The 20,482-nt window shown below is 53.4% G+C and overlaps 2 protein-coding genes across 5 annotated transcripts; one reads left to right on the plus strand and one right to left on the minus strand.

Moving 5' to 3' along the window:
* Nucleotides 1–1,155: 1,155 nt before the first annotated feature.
* HINFP (histone H4 transcription factor) lies at nt 1,156–7,510 on the minus strand. 4 transcript variants are annotated; one of them, XM_062508728.1, is made up of 10 exons: nt 7,256–7,510; nt 5,034–5,260; nt 4,772–4,883; nt 4,187–4,339; nt 3,598–3,675; nt 3,386–3,506; nt 3,115–3,253; nt 2,873–2,997; nt 2,131–2,273; nt 1,156–1,965 (listed from the first exon to the last, which is right to left on the minus strand). In XM_062508728.1, the coding sequence occupies exons 1-10, from the start codon at nt 7,416–7,418 to the stop codon at nt 1,760–1,762; spliced, it is 1,467 nt and encodes a 488-aa protein (XP_062364712.1). In that variant the 5' UTR covers nt 7,419–7,510; the 3' UTR covers nt 1,156–1,759. The 4 variants fall into 4 exon arrangements, with proteins under 4 accessions (XP_062364712.1, XP_062364710.1, XP_062364711.1 ...); XM_062508726.1 differs by having other exon boundaries at nt 1,156–2,273; XM_062508727.1 differs by having other exon boundaries at nt 1,156–2,273; nt 5,034–5,258; nt 7,251–7,510.
* POU2AF2 (POU class 2 homeobox associating factor 2) lies at nt 7,417–19,420 on the plus strand. Its single transcript, XM_062508550.1, has 5 exons — nt 7,417–7,674; nt 13,565–13,711; nt 17,364–17,406; nt 18,079–18,377; nt 19,022–19,420. Exons 1-5 carry the CDS (start codon nt 7,417–7,419, stop codon nt 19,418–19,420), a joined length of 1,146 nt encoding a protein of 381 aa, XP_062364534.1.
* Nucleotides 19,421–20,482: the final 1,062 nt, after the last annotated feature.

Consider the following 20,482-nt stretch of genomic DNA (forward strand, 5'->3'; position numbering starts at 1 on the left):
GTGCCAGCAGCTTGGGCACCCCATAAACCCTCTCATCCCCCAAGCCTCCTGTTACCTTCTGGGTCCTGGCAGGAGACAAGCGTGGCCAGCACGGCGAGGAAGAGGAGGCCCAGTGCCATCCTTTACCCTCCTCCCCTCGCCCCTCCGACCACAGACCCCTCTCTGCTCGCCCAGGAGAAAGTGAACTTGGTTTCCACACACACACCCAGGCCAGGGGATGCTGCAGGACGTGGGGGAAGGGAGGAGACATTCCCTTTAATGCCAATCCTCTCCCCAGCAGATAATCTCTGGCAGATTACCCTGCCTGGTACCAGTGTTTAAAGGGACACTCCAAGCACCCAGCCCTAAACCCAGCAGAACGCAAGCACAGCCGTGGCTTTGGAGCACGCTGCAAAGAGGGCCAGGGTGGAAGTGCTGCGAATGCAAAGCTGGCACGGGGCCCTTCTCTCGAAGGCATGCTCAGCCCAGCTCTGCCAAGGCCAGGGAGCAGGGGCCAGGCAGGCTGGGCAAGGCCACGCCAAGTGCCAAGGGCAGGGATGCTCTGCCTGCAGCAAGGAGCACCCTCGAGCAGTGTGTGCTGTCAGGGACAGCTTCTGCCTCTCCCCCAGGGGTGCTGGGATCAAGCGGTTTCCCCCAGCAACCCGGAATTCCAACAGCTTTTGTTCAGCTGCTTGAGAAAGGAGCAATGGGGGAAAAGTCAGTGTCCAGCCAAGACCACCAAGGTGGCTCCCTGTGTCCCCCTGGGCACACTGCCTTCAGACACGGGGCAGGGAGGCCCTAAAAGGCACTCCAGGGAGCTCAAATTCACACTGTCCTTTTCCAATCACTCAACAAAGGATGAGCTGGCTCTGCTCACAAGCCCAGTTACTCCCCGTATTCAAAAAAGGCCAGAGCAGGCAGCAGATAGCCCTGGGTGGGGCACCAAAACTCAGCCCCACAGTAGGAACACAACGCCAGAGCTAAACCTGATCTTCCAGTGCCACCTCTGGGGAGCAGCACACTGCAGTGCCAGCTGCACAGCACCGGAGAGCCTGGCAGCAGCACAGTGCCCACCTCCCACACTGCAGGCTGCAGCTGTCCCAGTGCCATCCTCCCACCACAGCACGGCTGGCAGGCACAGGGCTGCACAGAAAAACACACCAGACACTGCTGGGCCTGGGAGCCTGATGTTTATTTGTCTTGCCAAAGTACACTCTGCCCACCCAGGAGCCCAAACCCCAATGTGGGGAGGACAGCCAGGGGAATGCCAAAAGCAGCAAAAAGCTCCCAATATCCCAGTGCTGGTTATGGGATCAGGGAGGCAAACACCACCACCAGCACCAGGTGAGACAGGAAATGTGTGCAGAAGTGCTGATGAAGGCATGACAGGCCCTGGGGGAAGGCATGGATGGGGCAGGACAGGCCTGTCAAGGGCTACACACGCTCCCAGGGAAGAGGCTTCAGCACCAGTGTGTGCTCCACACACCATCCTGCCTGGGGAACAGCTCAGAAGGGCACAGCTGGTGACCACCCCACCCTGCCAGGCCTAGACCAAGCCTCCCAGAAGGGTGGGAGAAGCTTGACAGGCCCTAGTCCCCAAAAGGAGGAGGCAGACAGCTCTTTGCAGCTCAGATCCCTCGATTCACACCTGGGAGATCTGTCTCTCCCCTCTCCCCATACTGGCCAGAACCAGCAGCCAGTGAGGCTGGGCTGAAGACAAGCCCAGATCTCTCCCCAAGCACTCCTCCACCAGCACATCCCAAGGAGGTTGAAGCTCTCCTCACACGATGTGGATGCCCAGCTCCTCAGCTGTTTTCTGCAGCCTGTCCATGACGTTCTCCTCCAGCTCCACAGGCAGGGGGGCTGTGCCCTGCTCCTCCGAGGCCGTGCTGGCCATCACGTAGTACACAGTTTCACTCTGGCCCTGCTCGTTGGTCCTGTTCACCACACGGATGATGGGGTTGCTTGTGCTGCTGGCTCCTGGCTCTGAGGAAGAGGAGGAGGAAGCTCCTGGGAAGGGGTTTGGCCGTGCTGGCTCAGGGCTGGGCGCAGAGCACAGGGCTGGGGGCACGGGCAGCTCAGACATCCTGTTCTCTGCCAGGGCAGGGTTTGCTGGTGGCTCCAGAAGGATGCCCTGCAGGTTGCCCTCACCCTCAGGCAGCACCACGCACTCGCTGGAGCCATCCAGAGCCTCCCCACGCTTCTCCCTGTCCTTGAGCAGCTGCTCTGTGAGCTCCACGCTCTCGTAGCGCACCAGCTGCAGCCTCATGTAGCCGTCCTCGTGCTCCCTGTACCTGGGCACAGACAGGAGGGGTCAGCCAGGCACACTCCCCTTCCCAGGAGATGGGGAACGGCCAAGGAAAGGGCACAACACCCCAGGTTTTGATCTCTGTGCTGCACAGAGGTATTTCAGCCTCTACTCCCAAAAGCACACCCATGTGGCAGCTTCTGAGCTTTGTGCCAGGCTCAGTCACCTCCCCAGCCCATCTCCTTCCACCACTGTTTCACTGGGAGCATTTCAAGTCCATCCTCTTCCCTCCCAGCTTTCAGGCTCTGGCAACCCTCTGGAGTTTCCTAGAGAGGGTGCAGCAGAGGCTTCTGTCCCAAGATTGATCTTTCTAGAGGGGGACACCTGGACCTGGCCCCTGCCAAGCTCAGAAGTGTCCCACCAGAGGCAGCAGTGATGGCACCATTGCCCTGGAGCTGGCACCACTGCCCTGGAGCTGCCACCCAGCACTGCTCAGATCCCACTGAATGTTTACTGACTGAGAAAAAGGTCTTGAACAAATTTACAAACATCAGAGCCCAGGCAGTGCCAGCACAAAGCAGGATGCAGCTCCAGCTGTGTCCTGCACCGGAGAGGAGGTGCTGAGGAGCTAAAGGTGGGCAGTACCTGAAGCGAGGATGTCCCGAGGGCCATTTGAACTGGTGCTTCTTTCTGAGGTGGACGGTGAGGTTGTTCCCCCGTGTGAAGCACTTGTCACACACGTGGCACTTGTACCGGGGCTCGGAGTCACCCTGAGGGACACAGAGAGTGACATCAGCACCCCACACGTGCAGGGGAGGACACAGAAAGCTCTCTGAGAAGATTGACACGGGGTATCAGGAGCAACACAAGCTCTGCTGCCTCCCCACCTCATGGACTTTCCTGTAGTGCAGTTTGATGGAGCAGAGGGACCGTGCAGAGAAGCTGCAGGCCTCGAACTCGCAGCGATACGCCGGCTCCTTGCTGTGCGTGTCCAGGTGCTTCCGCAGGTCAATGAGGTTCTTGCAGCTGGAAGCACAAAGTGAGGGAACAAAGCTGCAGCACACACACACACACACACACACACACACACACACACACACACACACACACACAGAGGGAATTTGGAGGTCTGGGGACAGGACCAGCCCTGGCCATCACCTGTAGTCACAGTAGTCACACTTGAAGGGACGCTCCTCGCTGTGCCGGAAGCGGATGTGGTTGCGCAGGGAGGAGGGCAGCGGGCAGGTCATGTCACACAGGGGGCACTTGTAGTGGTTCACTGGGCCAGAAACAGGGAAAAGCGTCAGGCCAGAGCAGGGCAGAGCACGCAGCCCACAGAGGCTGAGCTGGGAGCAGGGGCCTTCACTCACCGTGGTTCCTCATGTGGTCGCGGAGCAGCCTCTCTGTGGCAAATCTCTTGGAGCAGTGGGAGCACTGAAACCTCTGCTCTGCAGCAGTGGGCCAGGGAGGGGACAGCAGAGACCAGGGCAGGAAGAACAGCACAGAGAGCAGTGAGGAGAGGTGTGACAGGGGGCTGGAAACCCTGGTGTGCAGCCCTGGGTCCCCACAGGAGGAACAGCCTCGATCCTGCCTCTGCAAGGGGACACTTCCTGGAGAGCACAGCCTCAGGCTGGGCCAGGGGAGAGTCGGGTGGGACATCAAGAGGAATTTCTTCATGGATAGCGTGATAAGGGGCTGCCCAGGGAGGTGGGAGAGCCCCTATCCCAGGTCAGGACATGGCTGGCTGACAAGGTGCGGATCAATCACAGGCTGGACTCAAACCCAGAGGCCTTTTTGCCACCTAAACAATTCTGGAATTCTGTGGCTCCCATCAGTCAGCAGAGGAGCCAGGCTGTTCCAAGCACACCCTGCCCTTGGCTCACAAGGTACAGGCAGCTCCAGCGACCCAAATATCCCATCCCAGGACTCCCCCAGCCCCTCCCTGCCCCCGGGGCTTACGGTCCAGGGCGGTCTGGCGGCGGATGTGGTCGAAGAACTTGGTGTTGTTGGCAAACATCCCCCCACAGGTGGGACAGGCCACCACCTTCTCCTGCGTGTGGCTGCGCAGGTGCTCCCGCAGTTTGCAGCGGCCCTTGAAGCTGCAGTTGCAGTCTGGAGAGGGACAGCACAGCTCAGAGCCCTCCCACGGGACACAGCCTCACTGAACAGCAGCTTCTTCGTCCTGTTTTGGCCAGCAAGGCTCCAAAATCCCCACAGAGCAAGGTGAGGTCACCACGGTACAACCAGTGTGGTCCCCCTCACAAGCAGTTAAGGCAATTGCACAAACATGGGAGAAATTAATGAAAAAATTAAAGTACAAAAAAAAAAAAATCAGCTGTAGCCTGTTCTCCAAAGCACTGATCACATATGAACAGGAAGTTCTGTACGAAGCACTCAGCTGGATTCCCTGAAGGAAGTTTTGTAGGGATATTTCATGGTCAAAACCATGCACGCACATTTTTGAAGCCCAAGGGGCTCTCTGAAACCTGTTCCCCTGTACATGTTTGCCATCCAGCCCAAAGGTCTCTGCAGGCTGCCACAAACCTTTCCAGCCACAGAGCACCACGTGGTTCTCCTTCCCTGCTGCCTTGTACTCAGAGCAGAAGCTGTGATCCTCCACGTGCCGGTAGAACCACTCGGGGTTGTCAAACGACCTCTGAGGGGGACAAGGACAGACAGGACAGGGTGAACGAGACCAAATCAAGCCCAGATGCTCCCAGAAAGCTCCAGAGAGAGCCAGCAGCTGTGCAGGTGAGCTGCAGCACAGCAGCATCTCCCCTTTCACGCTGACCCCCCCTGCTCTCACCTCACAGTACTCCCAGAGGCACAGGAAGTTCTCCTGGATCTCAGGGATGATATTCCGGCTCTGGAAGTCCAGCTGGCAGTGGCTGACATCTGCCTGGCTCTGCAGGGCCCTCAGCCCCCACTGCTTGAGCTTGGTGTGGTAGCAGTGGAAGTAGACGTGGCGCACCAGGTCGGCCGAGCTCTCCGGGGAGCAGAAGCCACAGTCCTGCCACAGGCAGGTGTATTCCTCTGGAACAGAGAAAAACTGCCCCCCTGCAACACAAACTGCCCCCCCTGCAACACAAACTGCCCCCCCTGCAACACAAACTGCCCCTCTGCAACACAAACTGCCCCTCTGCAACACAAACTGCCCCCCTGCAACACAAACTGCCCCCCTGCAACACAAACTGCCCCTCTGCAACACAAACTGCCCCTCTGCAACACAAACTGCCCCTCTGCAACACAAACTGCCCCCCTGCAACACAAACTGCCCCTCTGCAACACAAACCGCCCCCCTGCAACACAAACTGCCCCCCTGCAACACAAACTGCCCCTCTGCAACACAAACTGCCCCTCTGCAACACAAACTGCCCCTCTGCAACACAAACTGCCCCCCTGCAACACAAACTGCCCCCCTGCAACACAAACTGCCCCCCTGCAACACAAACTGCCCCTCTGCAACACAAACGGCCCCCCCTGCAACACAAACTGCCCCCCTGCAACACAAACTGCCCCTCTGCAACACAAACTGCCCCCCTGCAACACAAACTGCCCCCCTGCAACACAAACTGCCCCTCTGCAACACAAACGGCCCCCCCTGCAACACAAACTGCCCCCCCTGCAACACAAACTGCCCCCCCTGCAACACAAACTGCCCCCCCTGCAACACAAACTGCCCCCCTGCAACACAAACTGCCCCCCCTGCAACACAAACTGCCCCTCTGCAACACAAACTGCCCCTCTACAACACAAACTGCCCCCCCTGCAACACAAACTGCCCCCCCTGCAACACAAACTGCCCCTCTGCAACACAAACTGCCCCTCTGCAACACAAACTGCCCCTCTGCAACACAAACTGCCCCTCTGCAACACAAACTGCCCCTCTGCAACACAAACTGCCCCCCTGCAACACAAACTGCCCCCCTGCAACACAAACTGCCCCCCTGCAACACAAACTGCCCCTCTGCAACACAAACGGCCCCCCCTGCAACACAAACTGCCCCCCTGCAACACAAACTGCCCCTCTGCAACACAAACTGCCCCCCTGCAACACAAACTGCCCCCCTGCAACACAAACTGCCCCTCTGCAACACAAACGGCCCCCCCTGCAACACAAACTGCCCCCCCTGCAACACAAACTGCCCCCCCTGCAACACAAACTGCCCCCCCTGCAACACAAACTGCCCCCCCTGCAACACAAACTGCCCCCCTGCAACACAAACTGCCCCCCCTGCAACACAAACTGCCCCTCTGCAACACAAACTGCCCCTCTACAACACAAACTGCCCCCCCTGCAACACAAACTGCCCCCCCTGCAACACAAACTGCCCCCCCTGCAACACAAACTGCCCCCCCTGCAACACAAACTGCCCCCCCTGCAACACAAACTGCCCCCCTGCAACACAAACTGCCCCTCTGCAACACAAACTGCCCCTCTGCAACACAAACTGCCCCTCTGCAACACAAACTGCCCCTCTGCAACACAAACTGCCCCTCTGCAACACAAACTGCCCCTCTGCAACACAAACTGCCCCTCTGCAACACAGAACCACAGCTCTAAGGGTCTCTCCAAGTCACTTTACTCTCCAAGTCTCAGTTGCTGAGACACCAGGCATGTTTCCCTGAGATCCCAGCCCTGCTGCCCTGCTCTACTCAAGGAGAGGAGAAAAAAGGCCAGAAGCTTTCTCTTGTCAGAAAATCACAGAGTTATTTAGGTTGGAGAAGCCCTCTAAGATCAGTGAGTCCAAGTTGTGCCCCAGCCCAGAGCACTGAGTGCCACCTCCAGCCCTTCCCTGGACATCCCCAGGGATGAGGACATCAGACCTCCCTGGGCATCTCCTTCCAATGCCTGACCACCTTTTCCATGGGGAAACTCCCCCTCATGTCCAAGCTGAACGTCTCCCGGCACAACTCGACGATATTTTCCTTGTCCTGCGGTTCCCTGGAAGCAGAGTCCGACCCCCTTTCCCTGCCCCTTCCTGTCAGGGACTCGTGCAGAGACAGAACGCCTCTCCCGAGCCTCACCCAGAGGGTCCATCTCGTCGCGGTGCTCGCCAGGGAGGTGCTGCTGCAGGTGCTGCGCCACGTGCCCGCAAAACTCCTCCATCTCCGAGGCCACGAAGGAGCACTGCTGCCACTCGCACTGCAGCACCACGGCCCCCTTACCTCCGCCACGGGCGGGCGGCATGGCCGGGATTGTGCAGGGCCGCGCAGGGCTCCCGTCACCGCCCGGAACCGGCCCCAAGCCCGGTGGGACCCGCGGAGTCCGGGGCCGCGACCCCCGCCCCACCGCCCGCCTCTGCCCCGCGGGGGGCCCCGGAACGCGACGGACCGCGCCCGCCCGCCCGCCAATCACAGCCGCCGTCGCCCGCCCGCCAGCCAATCACCGCGCAGGAGCCCGCTGCCTGCGCGCGGCGGCCGAACAGCCCCACCGGGAAACAGCGGTATGTCACAAAGGTTCCGAGCTTCTTTCGGGCCTTGGATGATTAATTAATTAATTAATTAATTAACGCATTAATTCCCCTTCGGCTTTGGGAAAAAGCCGGTCCCAGGAGCGCTCTTCACTGAAAAGAAGCTGTGGCTGCTCCATGGCTGGAAGTGTCCAAGGTGTTGGGTGGGGTTTGGAGCAAGCTGGGGTAGTGGAAGGTGTCCCTGCCCATGGTAGGGGTGGAACGAGAGGAGCTTCAAGGTTCCAACCAAACCAAACCAAACCAAACCATTCCGTGATTCCAAGTTATTTTCTGGTGCTTCCGGAACAATTCCTTGCTTAACCAAATGTCCTCACACTGAAAACCCATCCCAGCAAACACTGACCACAGAACCCAGCAGTTCTGCTGGGAGATAGAGAATTTGTTGCATTCTTCTCAGTCAGTAGACAGACTGAATTAAATACACACTGATTGTCCCGTCTGCTGTCCCAGGCTCTTTGTTACACAATCCCCAAAGTTTGCTTTGGCACAGGTAAACGCATTTTGAAAAGGGTTTTAAAGGGTTTAAACCCCTTTTAAAAAGGGGCTGTACAGAACGTGCCCAGATCGTGTCGTGCTAACACACAACAGCTTCTGCAAACATCACCCCACGCCCCAGCTCTGCCCTGATGTGAATGGAAAACACGTGCCCAAATCCACCAAACTAGCCAGAAAATCTGGGCGTGATGAATTTTGAAAAGAAACCACCACGTAAGATGTTTTCATCTCGAAGAAGCCTGGCTGAGCTTTTGTTTACTCTCTGTTTGGTCGTTTTCAATGGAATTACTTTTCAGTCAGCACAGAAAACACCTGGACTGAGCAGACACCCAATGGAGCTGGGATTTAACCTGAATATCGTCCCCAAAGTACAGCAATATCCAGCCCAGGAGGCAAAACTCAGTGCCAGGAGGCAGCTGGCAAGCTGGCAGCCCACTGCTGACAGAGCAAAACCAATTTCTTTTTGTGCCACTTTCCATCTGCCCCAGCCCACCTGGTGCTTCCTGCCCCTTCTGTTACCTGCCAGCAAAATCCCAGACACCTGTAGACACCAGGAAGGGCTGGAAAAGAATGGAAGGGAAAAAGAAAGATTTTTTTATATAGAAATCCAACCAGATATTGGTGTTATAAATAACAATATAGTATTGGCTTTCCCATTTACATATTAGCTTTTGCATATTACTGTTAATCACGAAGATTTTGTTATGATACAATTTATAATTCCCTTTTAATTGCTTGTTGGTATAATATAATCTGTCAGTTTATGCATGCACTGTATAGTTTATATATATATAAATAGTAGTGTGATCAATATATTGTATCTTAGGCCTTAGCATAATATTAAAATAGACTGTGGAATGTTAAAATGCTTTTATTCATGTAACTAACTCAGAAAATGGTGTAAAATAATTATGTTGTTTCTCACATTTGTGGACTATCTCATCGGAATGGTAAGATTGCAGTGACAAAAACCAGAGCCCAATTTACTGACTCCTCATTATCAGGGAGTGTAAAAACAATAGGATGGAACCATGAGATGAAATAAAATATATTGATTTAATCTGAAAGATGGCATGCAGACATGTCAAAGGTCAAAACCAAGCAAAATAATCCCTGGAACGTCTAAAACTCACAGGAATGTTTGAATAATGAATAAACCTCATGAACATGCATGTACCCCTGTAATGTATCAGTATATAAGAACATTGTTTTAAGCTAACAGTGCTGGATATTATCCCTTTTATTCCCTTATTAAACTTAAAAAAAAAAATATTCAGAGAGTGGGCGTTGTTTCTCACACTCACATTGGGAAAGATTCTGCACACTGGGGTTGGAGTGTTCACGGTGTGGTGTCCTCCCAGTCCTGAGCAGGCAGAGATCCTGAGTGGCTCACCAGGCTAAAAACATTGGGAATTACTCAGGATGTGTTCCAGACCTGCCTTGTCCAGCTGCTGCTGCTGCTGCTCTTGGTACTTTTTAATTTCTTCCGAAAAGGAAAGAATAATTACACTTAAAAAAAAAAAAAAAATCATTACACTTTAAAAAACAAAACCAGCCTTTCCCCAGGAAGGCAGGCCATGTGAGAGGCCGAATTAATCTCCAGGCCAGCGCTGGGCAGAGCTCATGGAAGAAGCAGCAGGGCAGGATTTTTTACCTAATGGCCCCACGAGCTGGCAGCAGACTCCAGCAGGAGAGAGATTTAATTAGGAGCAGCATCCCGGCGCCAGGCTGGTCCTGTCCCTGCCAGATGAGCACAGCAATGCTTCAGAGGCACAGAGGATCTCTAGGGTGGCCAGTCCCTGCTGCTGGACACCCCAGAGATCTCTGTGCCAGCCACACTGCAGGGAAAAAACCAAGAGCTCACGTGGGGAAGTCTCAAAGCACGACTTCAGTGCTTAAAGAAGGGCTTAAAGGCTCTTGGTTTGCATTGATGCCTTAGGATTTTAGCTTTTCTATTCTTCATCTGTTCATAATCCTGCAAGTCTTTGGTGTAGAGCTCTAAACCCAGTGTGAGCTGCTGCTCTCCCATTTTGGTCAGCCCAAAATTCCTCTCCAGGCTGGGAATCAAGGACACCTCACTGCCTCAGCCCTGAGAGTTGGAAACAAAAGTGAGTTGAGGGGAGCAAACTTGGGGTTTAGGCTGTTAAGGTTAGGGTTAGACCTGCCCGAATTCCTCTCCCTGTGAGAGCTGATCTCCATTTCTGGCCACTTCTGTTGCTTTTTGGTACAAGACTCCCATCTTCACCTCATTTTTGGGAACCTGTTAGGGTTAGGCTGACCTGGACATGAATCCTGACCCTTTTCACTGTAAAACAAAATTCACCCTCCCCCAGTTTCCTGATGCCATTTTGGAGGAGGTGTTTGGCCTTCATTACCTGAAGCTGTAACTGAAAGATTAACTCCCTAATATACAAATGAACCAAACTTATAAATACGTGACCCATTGCCCATTTTGGGTGTAGTCTCCTCAATAAACAGAACTGCTGTTTATTCCCTTAATTTTGTCTGGCCTCTGTTTTTTAGGTAGCCCCAAAAGGCATCAGGATATTGCACGATCAGGTCTTGCTGCCCACAGAGGGGTGGCCATGGCACTTCTGGCCACCAGAACCTTTAATCTGGGTCAGGAGCTCCTTTCCTGGCTCTGTTCCCTCTCCCTGTTCCCTCAGCTCTCAGCTGATAACAGGGAGCCAAACCCAGGGATGCTCCTGCCTGTCCCTCTCATGGATCTTGTCCCTGTCCCTGCAGGCTCCAGGCAAAGCCCCCCAGGATCCCAGGCACGGCTGGAGTTGTGGAAATCCCAGAGCAGCCTGTGGGGTCCCAGAAAGGCAGAATTCCTGCCCAAGTGGGACCTTCAACAGCTCGTGGGCATCTCACACTCACACAGGAGAAACTGCTCATCCCAAGGTTTGTTTTTCCAGCCAGATTCCTCACCTGTAAGGAAATGGATCCTCCCTGCAAGGCTTGCCAGACTTGCACTTCATCCCAAAGTTTTTCTGCCCATAAACCTCTGGTTTTCATCCATGAAATGTCAGCTTGGACAGGAAAGAGGCTCTTGGGGAAGGACCAGCACTGACCATGCAAATTGGAGGGAAACACAGATCCAAGGATTTGCATTTAAGCAAATCCCAAACGAGGTATGGTGCTGGAGACATCCCTAAATTCTAGAAAATCCATTTCCGCCAGGCTCAGCTGGAACTTTCCCAGGGAATTATGAGCACAGGCTTCACTCTGCTCTGGGAAGCTCATGAGGGAAAGATCTTCCCCAAATTCCTGCAGGATCCAGGAGCTGGGACTCGTCAGCAGCACCAACAATGGAAATAGGTGAGTCCCAGCAGCTCAGATTTTCACAGGTTGAGGCATCTTCAAGGTGATATCAGGAAAGGAACAAACTGGGCTGTCCTTGGCCTCCTATTGATAAAAAAAAAAAACCCAAAAACAAAACCACAGAAATTTGTCTAAAATAGCCATGTGACATCTTAAATGTCCCAAGAATTTAATTAGCATGTTCTGCCTTCTCCAGACTGAATTTCTATTCCTTCACAGTGCAATGCTTTATTTTATTTTTCCGAATGGCAGTTAGATCAAAGTGATGTGAAATTGGACTCGATTTGCTTGGAAATGATATAAACTCAGGCCTGAATTAGCATTTTTCTTCCCCAGTGCTGCCAGTGGCAGAGTTATGTAAAGTTTTAAATTCCCTGGAAACTACAGGTTCAGCTGTGTGATAACCTCAGACCAAGGTTAGAGGGCTGAGCGTTGCTTAATTAAAACAATGTGGGCAGAGGAATAACTGAGGATGTGAGTGAAGTGACAGCACAGAACAGAGTGTGAAAGCAGAGGGGTGTGGAAGCTTTTCTAATGCCTTTAGAGCACAGCAAAGGTGTCAGGAAAACCTGCAGAGCACCAGACCTGCTGGAATTCCTGTCTCTGTGAGAGCTGATCTCCATTTCTGACCACTTCTGTTGCTTTTGGGTACAAGACTCATCTTCACCTCATTTTTGGGAGCGTGTCCCTTGCTTTGTGCCTTGGCTAAAACTCTCTGGTCAGCACTCAAACACCAAAACTAAATTTCACTTGCCAAAATTTGCAGCTGCTATGACCCAAAAAAAAAAAAAACAAACCCCAAAAACTATCAGGGGCAAGGCCAAGGCAGAACTGTGCTGTTTAAAGCCTGTCATCTCCCCTTGTGTGTGTGCACCTGGGGTCACAATGCCACCAGGGACAGAGCCTGGGGACACATCCTGAAGAGCAGGATAAATACTAAAATGACAAATACTAGAGATCAAACACATCAGCTGTGCACTGGCAGTTTGTTTTCCCTCAGGAGAGCGTGCCTCTGTGTTTTCCAAGGGATTAACTTCAAAGTTAGGGAGTTGGTTTTTATTTTCTGGGATAATTCAATAAAAGCCCGTATGGAAACTCCTCCCTGGCTCCACAGGTGCGAGCTCTGTGTTCAGGCCAGGATAAAAAAAGCTGTCCCTGCCATTGTCCCTCAGCTCTGCACCCTCACCTGTGCCAAAACCTCTGTGCACAGCTCCCAGAATTCAGTCCAAGCACAGGGAGAGGGCAGATCCTCATGCCAAAGCCACCCACTGCTCTTTTAGGTTGTGCTGTGTTCCTTGGCAAAAAATAAAAAAAAAAAAAAAGAAAGAAAACAGGGTCAGACCCTGCAGGTGCCATGGCAGGGACCCTTTGTGCCTTCCCAAAAACCTGGATCGAAACAGAGCCCCCAAACACCTGCCTGTGTTTGCTGTAGAGACAAAAGAGGCTGAGCAGGCAGCTCCTTTCTCCTCTAGGGGTTCAGAGGAGCCACCCCATCCATGGAGGGCATTCCATGGGATCACAGCTGTGCTGGGAGCCAGAACCTCCACGAGGGATGAGCCATGACCCCTGAAATCAACAGCCAAAGAAATATTTGCTGGCCCATGGAGGAAATGTGGGGCTCCCCTTGGAAAAACAAAAGCCCCAAACTAACAGGCAGAGAGAGATCTGCATGGAAAGACACATCAGTCTTCCCTCTGCTCTCACTGTCAGGCTCCTAAGGGATGATTTCCTAGATTGAAATATTTCTATATTATATATACATATAAATATATTAATATATAATATTTTACTACGAATAATATCAATAAAGTGTATTTTATTTGCATTGTTGATATTAATATTTTAATAGTTATATATAATGTATTATATCTAATATATTATAAATATATTATATATGTATTTCTACATAGAAATATTTCTCTATTAGAAATAGTTCTATAGCTCTCCATTAGAAATAGTTCTATATTTCCATATCTAACAATTGCAGAATTACGTTTTTCCTCCCCAACTCGATGCACGGAGGTGATGAATTTGCTCCTTCCAGCTGCTCTGTGCTCTCGCTGAGCTCTGCATTCCCTCAGACCCTGCAGATTTTGGCAAACGGGTGTACCAAGGAGTGCGAGTGAAACACACGGTCAAGGATCTCCTGGCTGAGAAGCGATCCCGGCAGAGCAGCGGCTCCCGCTTCAGTGTGAGTCCCGTCCCCCACCCCCTTTTTTAACCCCATCAAGGCACGGCATCCCACCCTCTGCTTTAAAGAGAGCTTGGGGCACTGCCAATATTAACAGAACAGCAAAACCATTTGCAACACTCACGTTTACCCCAAAACATCACTGATGTGATGGAATTTGATTTACGTATCTGTGAACCTCTTTTTTTTTTTTTTTTGCCCATTTTCAAGCGTAGCAGTGATGTTAAATTCCTCTTTCCTTTCACGTCCTACGTGTGACACCTTCCCAAGTCAACTTCCTTTTCCACCAGCTGCACTTGGACAAGTCAGTGCCCTGAAAATAGCTGCTCTTCCCCAAATGCTGAGCTCCTTCCAGCTCCTTCGGAGTGCCAGGGGAGCTGCAGGGATGTGATGGGCTGGAAAGAGGCCAAGCATCAGCTTGGAAGAGATGATTTCCTCTTTAAGTGGTTCTATGGCAACAGGAAAGCCAAGTCCTCCTACACAACATTGTTTATTTTCTCAATTGCCAACTAGAAAAGCAAGGCTGTCCCTAGAAAGGGACACAATGATGTGATGCCAGGACGTGGTGGCATCCACAAACCCTTTCCTGGCTGCTCCTGGGACTCACCTTTGCTGGGCAGCAGCTCCTCGCTTCCAGGCTGGCTGGGAGCTCTGGGACACAGGCAGAGGAGGGCGAGCTGGAACCGAGTCCTGCAAGGAGAGAGAGGGAGCAGAGCCCCGGATCACTGGCAGCAGAACACAGAAATTGGGAGTTCTGATGCTTTTTTCCCCAAAATCCATTTCCCTCTGGCTTTTCTTTTTTTTTTTTTTTTCCTGAAGAGTCCTCACAGGGACTTACAAGTGCTTGTCTTGCTGCAATTTTCAGGCCCATTAACTCTGTGTGACAAAACAGGCAGGGAAAAAAATAAAAAACCAAAAACCAGATAGGATTGGGCATCACCAAACACAGCAAAATGCAGCCACAGACCCATCCCCACAGGCTTCAGCCATGGAGAGGCACTGGGGAAGGCACTGCCAGCAGGCAGACATTTGGGAAGAGGTCTTTGGGGAGCAGCAGGAAGCAGCTGAGAAAACAGCTCCTGGTTGATGATATCACATTTACCTGCTCCCTCTCTGGAGGCGGCAGCTTCAACAGCCACAATCAAACCCCCTGGAACTGTAAAACCATCCTTGCTTTATTGCCCTTGGCTCTGTGCTGCAGAGCCCAGCAGTTGTGTGTGTGTGTGTGTGTGTGTATCTGATGCAAAACCAGCCCTGCTGCTCATTCCCCACGAGAGACAAAAAATTATCGTGCAGGGCAAACATCCGTATTTGCTCAGACATATCATGAAAAGAGCAGCTGTAAGTGCAGCTCTGTTTGTCTGGCAGAATAGAACCCAGAAACAAAGCCAGGGGCAGATAACTGAACACCCCTTTGGCTCTTGATGATGCACAAAGAAATTTAACTGCATCTTTTGTTTGAGGGTGATCTTTGCTCCTGGAAAAAAAAAAAAAATAAAATCTGTCGGCCATTGTTGGTGCAAGGGGAGGCCTGTGCTGAGCGGGGAAGGGCAGAGCTCAGCAGAGCAGAGCTTTGGGATGAGGTTTCAACAATTTCCTGACATCCAGGCCCTGCACACATCGAGTGATGGGAAATCAGGGTGTGCTGTGAGGAAAGCCACACAAAAATCAGGGATTCTGACCTACTGCAGGGCTCGGAGCTGGGCTTGTGGGAGGTTCTGGCTTTTCCTTTGCATAGGGAAGAACCTGCAGTTGTCCTCTGCAGGGGGACAGGATTCCTGTCTTCTCTGAGGTGTGGAAGTGGATACCTGCACAGGTACAATGCTCTGGTTTAAAGAGAATTCATTGCTGAGTGCCCAGCAGCACTCCCAGTCCAGGGACACACATTCAGCAGTGCCCTGCCCAGGCTCAGCTTTGCTTTTATGGAGAATTTTTATTCCTTCAGCTGCTCCATTACAGACTGGGCCAAGAGAGGTGATGTCCTGAAGCCAAAGCATTGCCAAAGGACAGGGCCAGGTCATTATCTTGAGCTGGATCCTTAAATTTAGGCAGATTTGTAGGCGAGTTGGGAGGCAGTGAAGCAGCAGAGCTCTCTGGAGAGATCCCAGCCAGGATCTGTGCCTGGCCATGGGCAGGGCAGGCTGAGCCCCAGCTTATCAACAGCTGGACACACTGTGGGCCCCAGGGAGGCTGAACAGATCCAGGCTCCCCATTCCCCTGGCAGGGAAAGGAAGCAGCGTTTAAGAAATGAACTGATGGGTCTCGATTAAGGCTGGTAAGGAGAGGAATGAAATGCAGGGCTCTTCTCTGATGAGGCCAAGGGTGGGCTGCAGCAGAGGCTCCTGCACCTGAATTCAGGCAGGTAAAGCCATAGGAACTCCCGGCACCCCTGGGACTCTCCACCACAGGTGTGTACACACAGCCAGGCACTTCCAGTGGCTGTTGAACAGACAGGATCAAAGATTAAACGTTCTGGTAATTGGAAATGATCCCTGCTGGAGGCTGCCAGCTGTGCCCAGGGACCTTCCTGTCCCTTCAGCAGATCATCCCCAGTTCCATCACTGCAGCCCCTTGTCCTCTTGTGCTGCTCGAACCTCCCAGCTCGGCTTTCTCCTCTAAAAGTGACCTGGATGCTGAGAGGGAACCTGGATTTGCATGTGATGACTTCAGCTGGGGACAGGTGCAAACCCTGCCCGTGTGACACCAGCACTGCTCTATCCACAAGCCCAGGGGCTCCTTCCTGCCACCTCCTGTCACCTCCTGTCACCTCTGCAGCCTGCGTGGCCTGTGCAGGCTCAGAGCTCATTTCCATGACGGAGCAGGGAGCAGCTGCAAACCTTCCCTCGGCAGTAGAAGGAAGTCCTCAGAGCTGGCAAATTTAATTCAAATCTAAACCTCTAAATTTGGTTGCCTGCTATGGCAGGAACCTCCTGTTTGCGCTATGCAAACTGGCCAGAGCGTGCCACCAGCAGTGGCCAGGGGACAGCAGAGCTGACAGCAGTGCAGCTGGGGGCTCTGCATTCCTGCTCTGGGGGCTTGGAGCTCCCGCAGCCAGAACTCACTGGGATTCCAGAGGAGCAGCTGCCTTTGCCAGGGTGCTTTGTAAGGAATTAGGCACTGGGAGCATCAGGGTCACTCCAGGGGGAATTCTCCTTTACCTGGGGATCAGGAGGAGAGGATGATGATTAATATTAATATTTTTATTATCATAACCCAAATAGGATCTAGGAACTCTCTCCACCCAGCCTCCTTGTGCTGCCAGGAAGGACCAGGTAAAGCAGCTCTGGGACAGCAGACCCAGCACAGCTGAGCTGGAACATGGGCTGGAATCTGCCCATTTTGGCCACTCCAGGGCTCACATCTCACCTTGCCTGGTTTGTGCCAACGTCAAGAGGACTCCTCAGCATCCTGCCTGCTTTGAGGGACCCTGTGGGACAGGAGGAAGAAGCCAGTTATCTTGATACTCTTTTATCAGCTCTGCACAAAACCTTCAAAAGCTCTGCTTAGCCTACATCTGTTAATACCTCCGAGGAAATCATGGAGTTAAAATCCTTCACAGCACCTAGGCTCAAATAATGCACGTGAATTACACTCAGAGAGCTGCCTTGCTTTGAAAAGTCATTTTTTTCAAACTTCTCTTTATCTTTTGCAGGGCAGCACTAGCACGGCGCAGTCACCCTTTGGCCAAATGCCAGGTGAGGTTTTCCCTCCCCTGATAAACACCTTCCATGCAGGTGGGAGGGCTGGCACAGCCCCGTCTGTTCTCCTCCAGAGGATGTGAAGCAAACCCTGGAGAGGGGCCACCCCTCAGAGAGAGCCCAGGAGGAAAGTAATTAAAAGAATAAAAAAAAAAAACCCACAAATAATCTCGTATAAAATCCTCAAAAAGAGTAATTTAAGCAGTTCATACCTCTTTTAGCAGAGGAGCCATACAGAATCCCTTCTTTTCCTCCCGTGTTTTCCCATTTTCCCTGGAGCTGGAGAGACTAAGCACAAAATCAGGAGCTGACCCGTTTTATCCTTTGAGCTCTCGGGCAGGGAAAGCAGAGTGAGGCTGGAACCTCCTCCCCGGGGGCTGTAGCAGAGAAAGAGAAGAAGCACAGCCTGGCTGAGCTGACCTCCATCTCCCTGCCCTCCTTTTTAAAGTTTCCCAAACACTTTTGGTTTGCTGCAGGTGGAGGTCACCAGATGGAACCAAAAGCACCTCTGGGCTCACACACCTGTGTCAAGGCAGGATGGATTCCTGGGTGATGCTGGAGGAAAAAAAAAAAAGGGTTCTGCTTTGCACCCACAGAGGTGTCCATCATTCTGTGGCAGCTGTTAGAATTTTCTTTACGGTTTTCCACCCTTTTTTTGTGGTCCCCCAGGCTCTCCCACCACGGCTGGTTACTACGGCGTCCGCAGATCCTTCCCAGCCGAGCTGGATTTCCACAGCACCAAGCAGTTTGTCAGTGATGTCTACTCCTCCCCTCTGGGCTCCAAGCCCTTCTCCTGCGACTCCTCTGCCCCCCAGGGCTACCCAGCACTCCTGGAGCCCTATCTCAGCGAGCAGTTCGGGGATCACCGTGCTCCTCCTCTCCCAGCTGGCACCAGCTCCTTCTTCAACCCTCCGGCCGTGCCCCCTCTGCTGCCATCCTTCCCCAGTGACACGGGGCACATCCTGCTCGTGAGTGGCTCCATGGTTCTGTGCCCCAGGGCAAGCTCACCCCATTGAAAAGCGGGGTTCAGTCAGGGGGACTCGTGGGGGAAGGATGTGGGTGTTACAGGTGCAGCCATGGCAGGTGGCGCAGGGCTCTGGGGGAAAGATTTTCCTCTTTGGTTCCATCTAATTGTCCCCTCTTCGTGTTGGAGACCACCCTGGAGACGTCCCATTGTGCTCTGAACTGCACACTGCTCCCAGGCACAGGCTGGGGTTGCTGGGGTGTCCTGTGCAGGGCCAGGAGTGGGATTTGATGATCCGGGTGGGTCCCTTCCAGCTCAGGATACTCTGGGATTTTAAAACCTTCCCTCTTTGAGTTTCTAGAAACTGCCCTTGGTGACTCCAGGCCTGTCCCTATCCCTGCCACTTCCCAGGAGCCAGCTCCACTCGCACCCCCACCACAGAGCTCCTGGATCCCGTAGGATCAGGGCTGGTCAGTCCTGCTGGGACCCTGTTCCAGGCCCTGACAGGACGGATGTTTGCTTTCACAGTTAGAGCACCAAACACTGCTCCAGAGCCACAGAAACCCTTTGAGGATAGGTATTCCATTACCTCCAGGACAGGCTTTTGTTCCTAAAGGCTTTCCTTGCCTTGTCTCCCTGTCCCTGCAGAGAGAGCCCTGGGAGCAGACCTCACCCGAGAGCCTCAGCCAGTGTGACAGTGCCTGCTCAGACCCTCTGCAGGCACTCCCTGCCAGCTCCAGCTGCCTCTCCCTGCCTGAATCCGGAGGTGTTTCCCCGTTCCGAGGCTCAGGTTGGACCCCAGCCATCCCTGGAGCCCAGCCCTACACTCTGCACCCCCTAGAAGATGTCCACTACACCCCCAGCTATGCTGCCAGCTCGCCCTACAGCTTGTCCCCGTTCACGGCCGTGGCCAGCGAACCCTCCAGGATGAGCCACCAGTGCCTGGAGCAGCCCTCGGAGCCCCCACACCTTCCTGACCACTCTGCCTGGGCTAAAGAGGATGGAAGTGCCCTCTGGGGGACTTACGAAGGCAGGAGAACTTACTGAGGAGAGGGAAGAGCCGGAGGAAAGAGAAAACAGACCATTATTGAAGCAAATTTTACTCTCCTTCCTAAAACTGCTCCTTCAAACGTGATGCTTTGTGCTCTGGTTAGAAATACAATCACTGGACACACCACATTCAGCTCAGAGTGGTGCCTTCTAGTGCCTCGTGAGAGGAATTTCTCCCAGTCCCACTGTGCCACTAGTAAAATACTCAGCCTGAAAAACGCCTGCAGGCTTTTCCTACCAACAAAGATCCCTTCCCAGAGGTTTTTCCAGCCTGAATGGTTTAGAGATTCTGCAGGGCGTGGGCACTGCCCTGCCTGCTGACCCGTGCCCCAGGAAACCTCTCCACCCCAGAGCACCAAATACCCCTTCCCCGACATCCCTTTTTCCCTGGAGGAACCGCAGATCCCTCCTTCCCTGCCCGCACCTGATCCATCCCCACCTGGTGGGCACCTGGCTGCTGCAGGAGGCATCCAGGTGTGCTGGACCGGCTGCCAGCCCCGCGGGCACTCTGGGGCCCGTGGCCACTAGAGGTAGCTCTGCACACACGAACACACCGAGGTGAGCCCTTCCAGAGCCAGCCCATCCCGGCTACCTGCTCCAGGGGGTCACCCCCTTTGCCCCAGCTCACCCCCAAACCTGGCACCCACAGCAGCGAGAGGCTCTGGAGAATTCCAACCCCTGGGAATGTGTAAGGATGGGACACTTTAAACCTCTCCTCGCCTTTTCTCCTCTAATGCTGGGGCTGGTGGGGCACTTGGAGCCTTCACAGCACCTTCCACTCCCACGAGTGGCAAGTGTGGAGCCTCCTGGGGTGGCCCCTGCCCAGGCAGAGCTGTTCCCCCATCACCTCAGGGTGTGTGCCCCACACCCAGCCCTGCTGCCCCCAAACCTGAGTCCAGCTTGAGCCTTGTCCCACTCCACAGCTGAATCCCAGTGACCATCTCAGCTGCTCCTTCTGGGGCTGCCGTGAGCAGGGCCACCAGGCCAGCGTGGCTGTGATGCCATCAGGCTCTGAGGGAGAAGCAGAGACAGCGTTTTGAGCTGCCTTCAAAGTGTTTG

Source organism: Cinclus cinclus, chromosome 25 (genome assembly GCF_963662255.1).
Source record: "Cinclus cinclus chromosome 25, bCinCin1.1, whole genome shotgun sequence".
In the NCBI taxonomy this organism is placed as follows: Eukaryota; Metazoa; Chordata; class Aves; order Passeriformes; family Cinclidae; genus Cinclus; species Cinclus cinclus.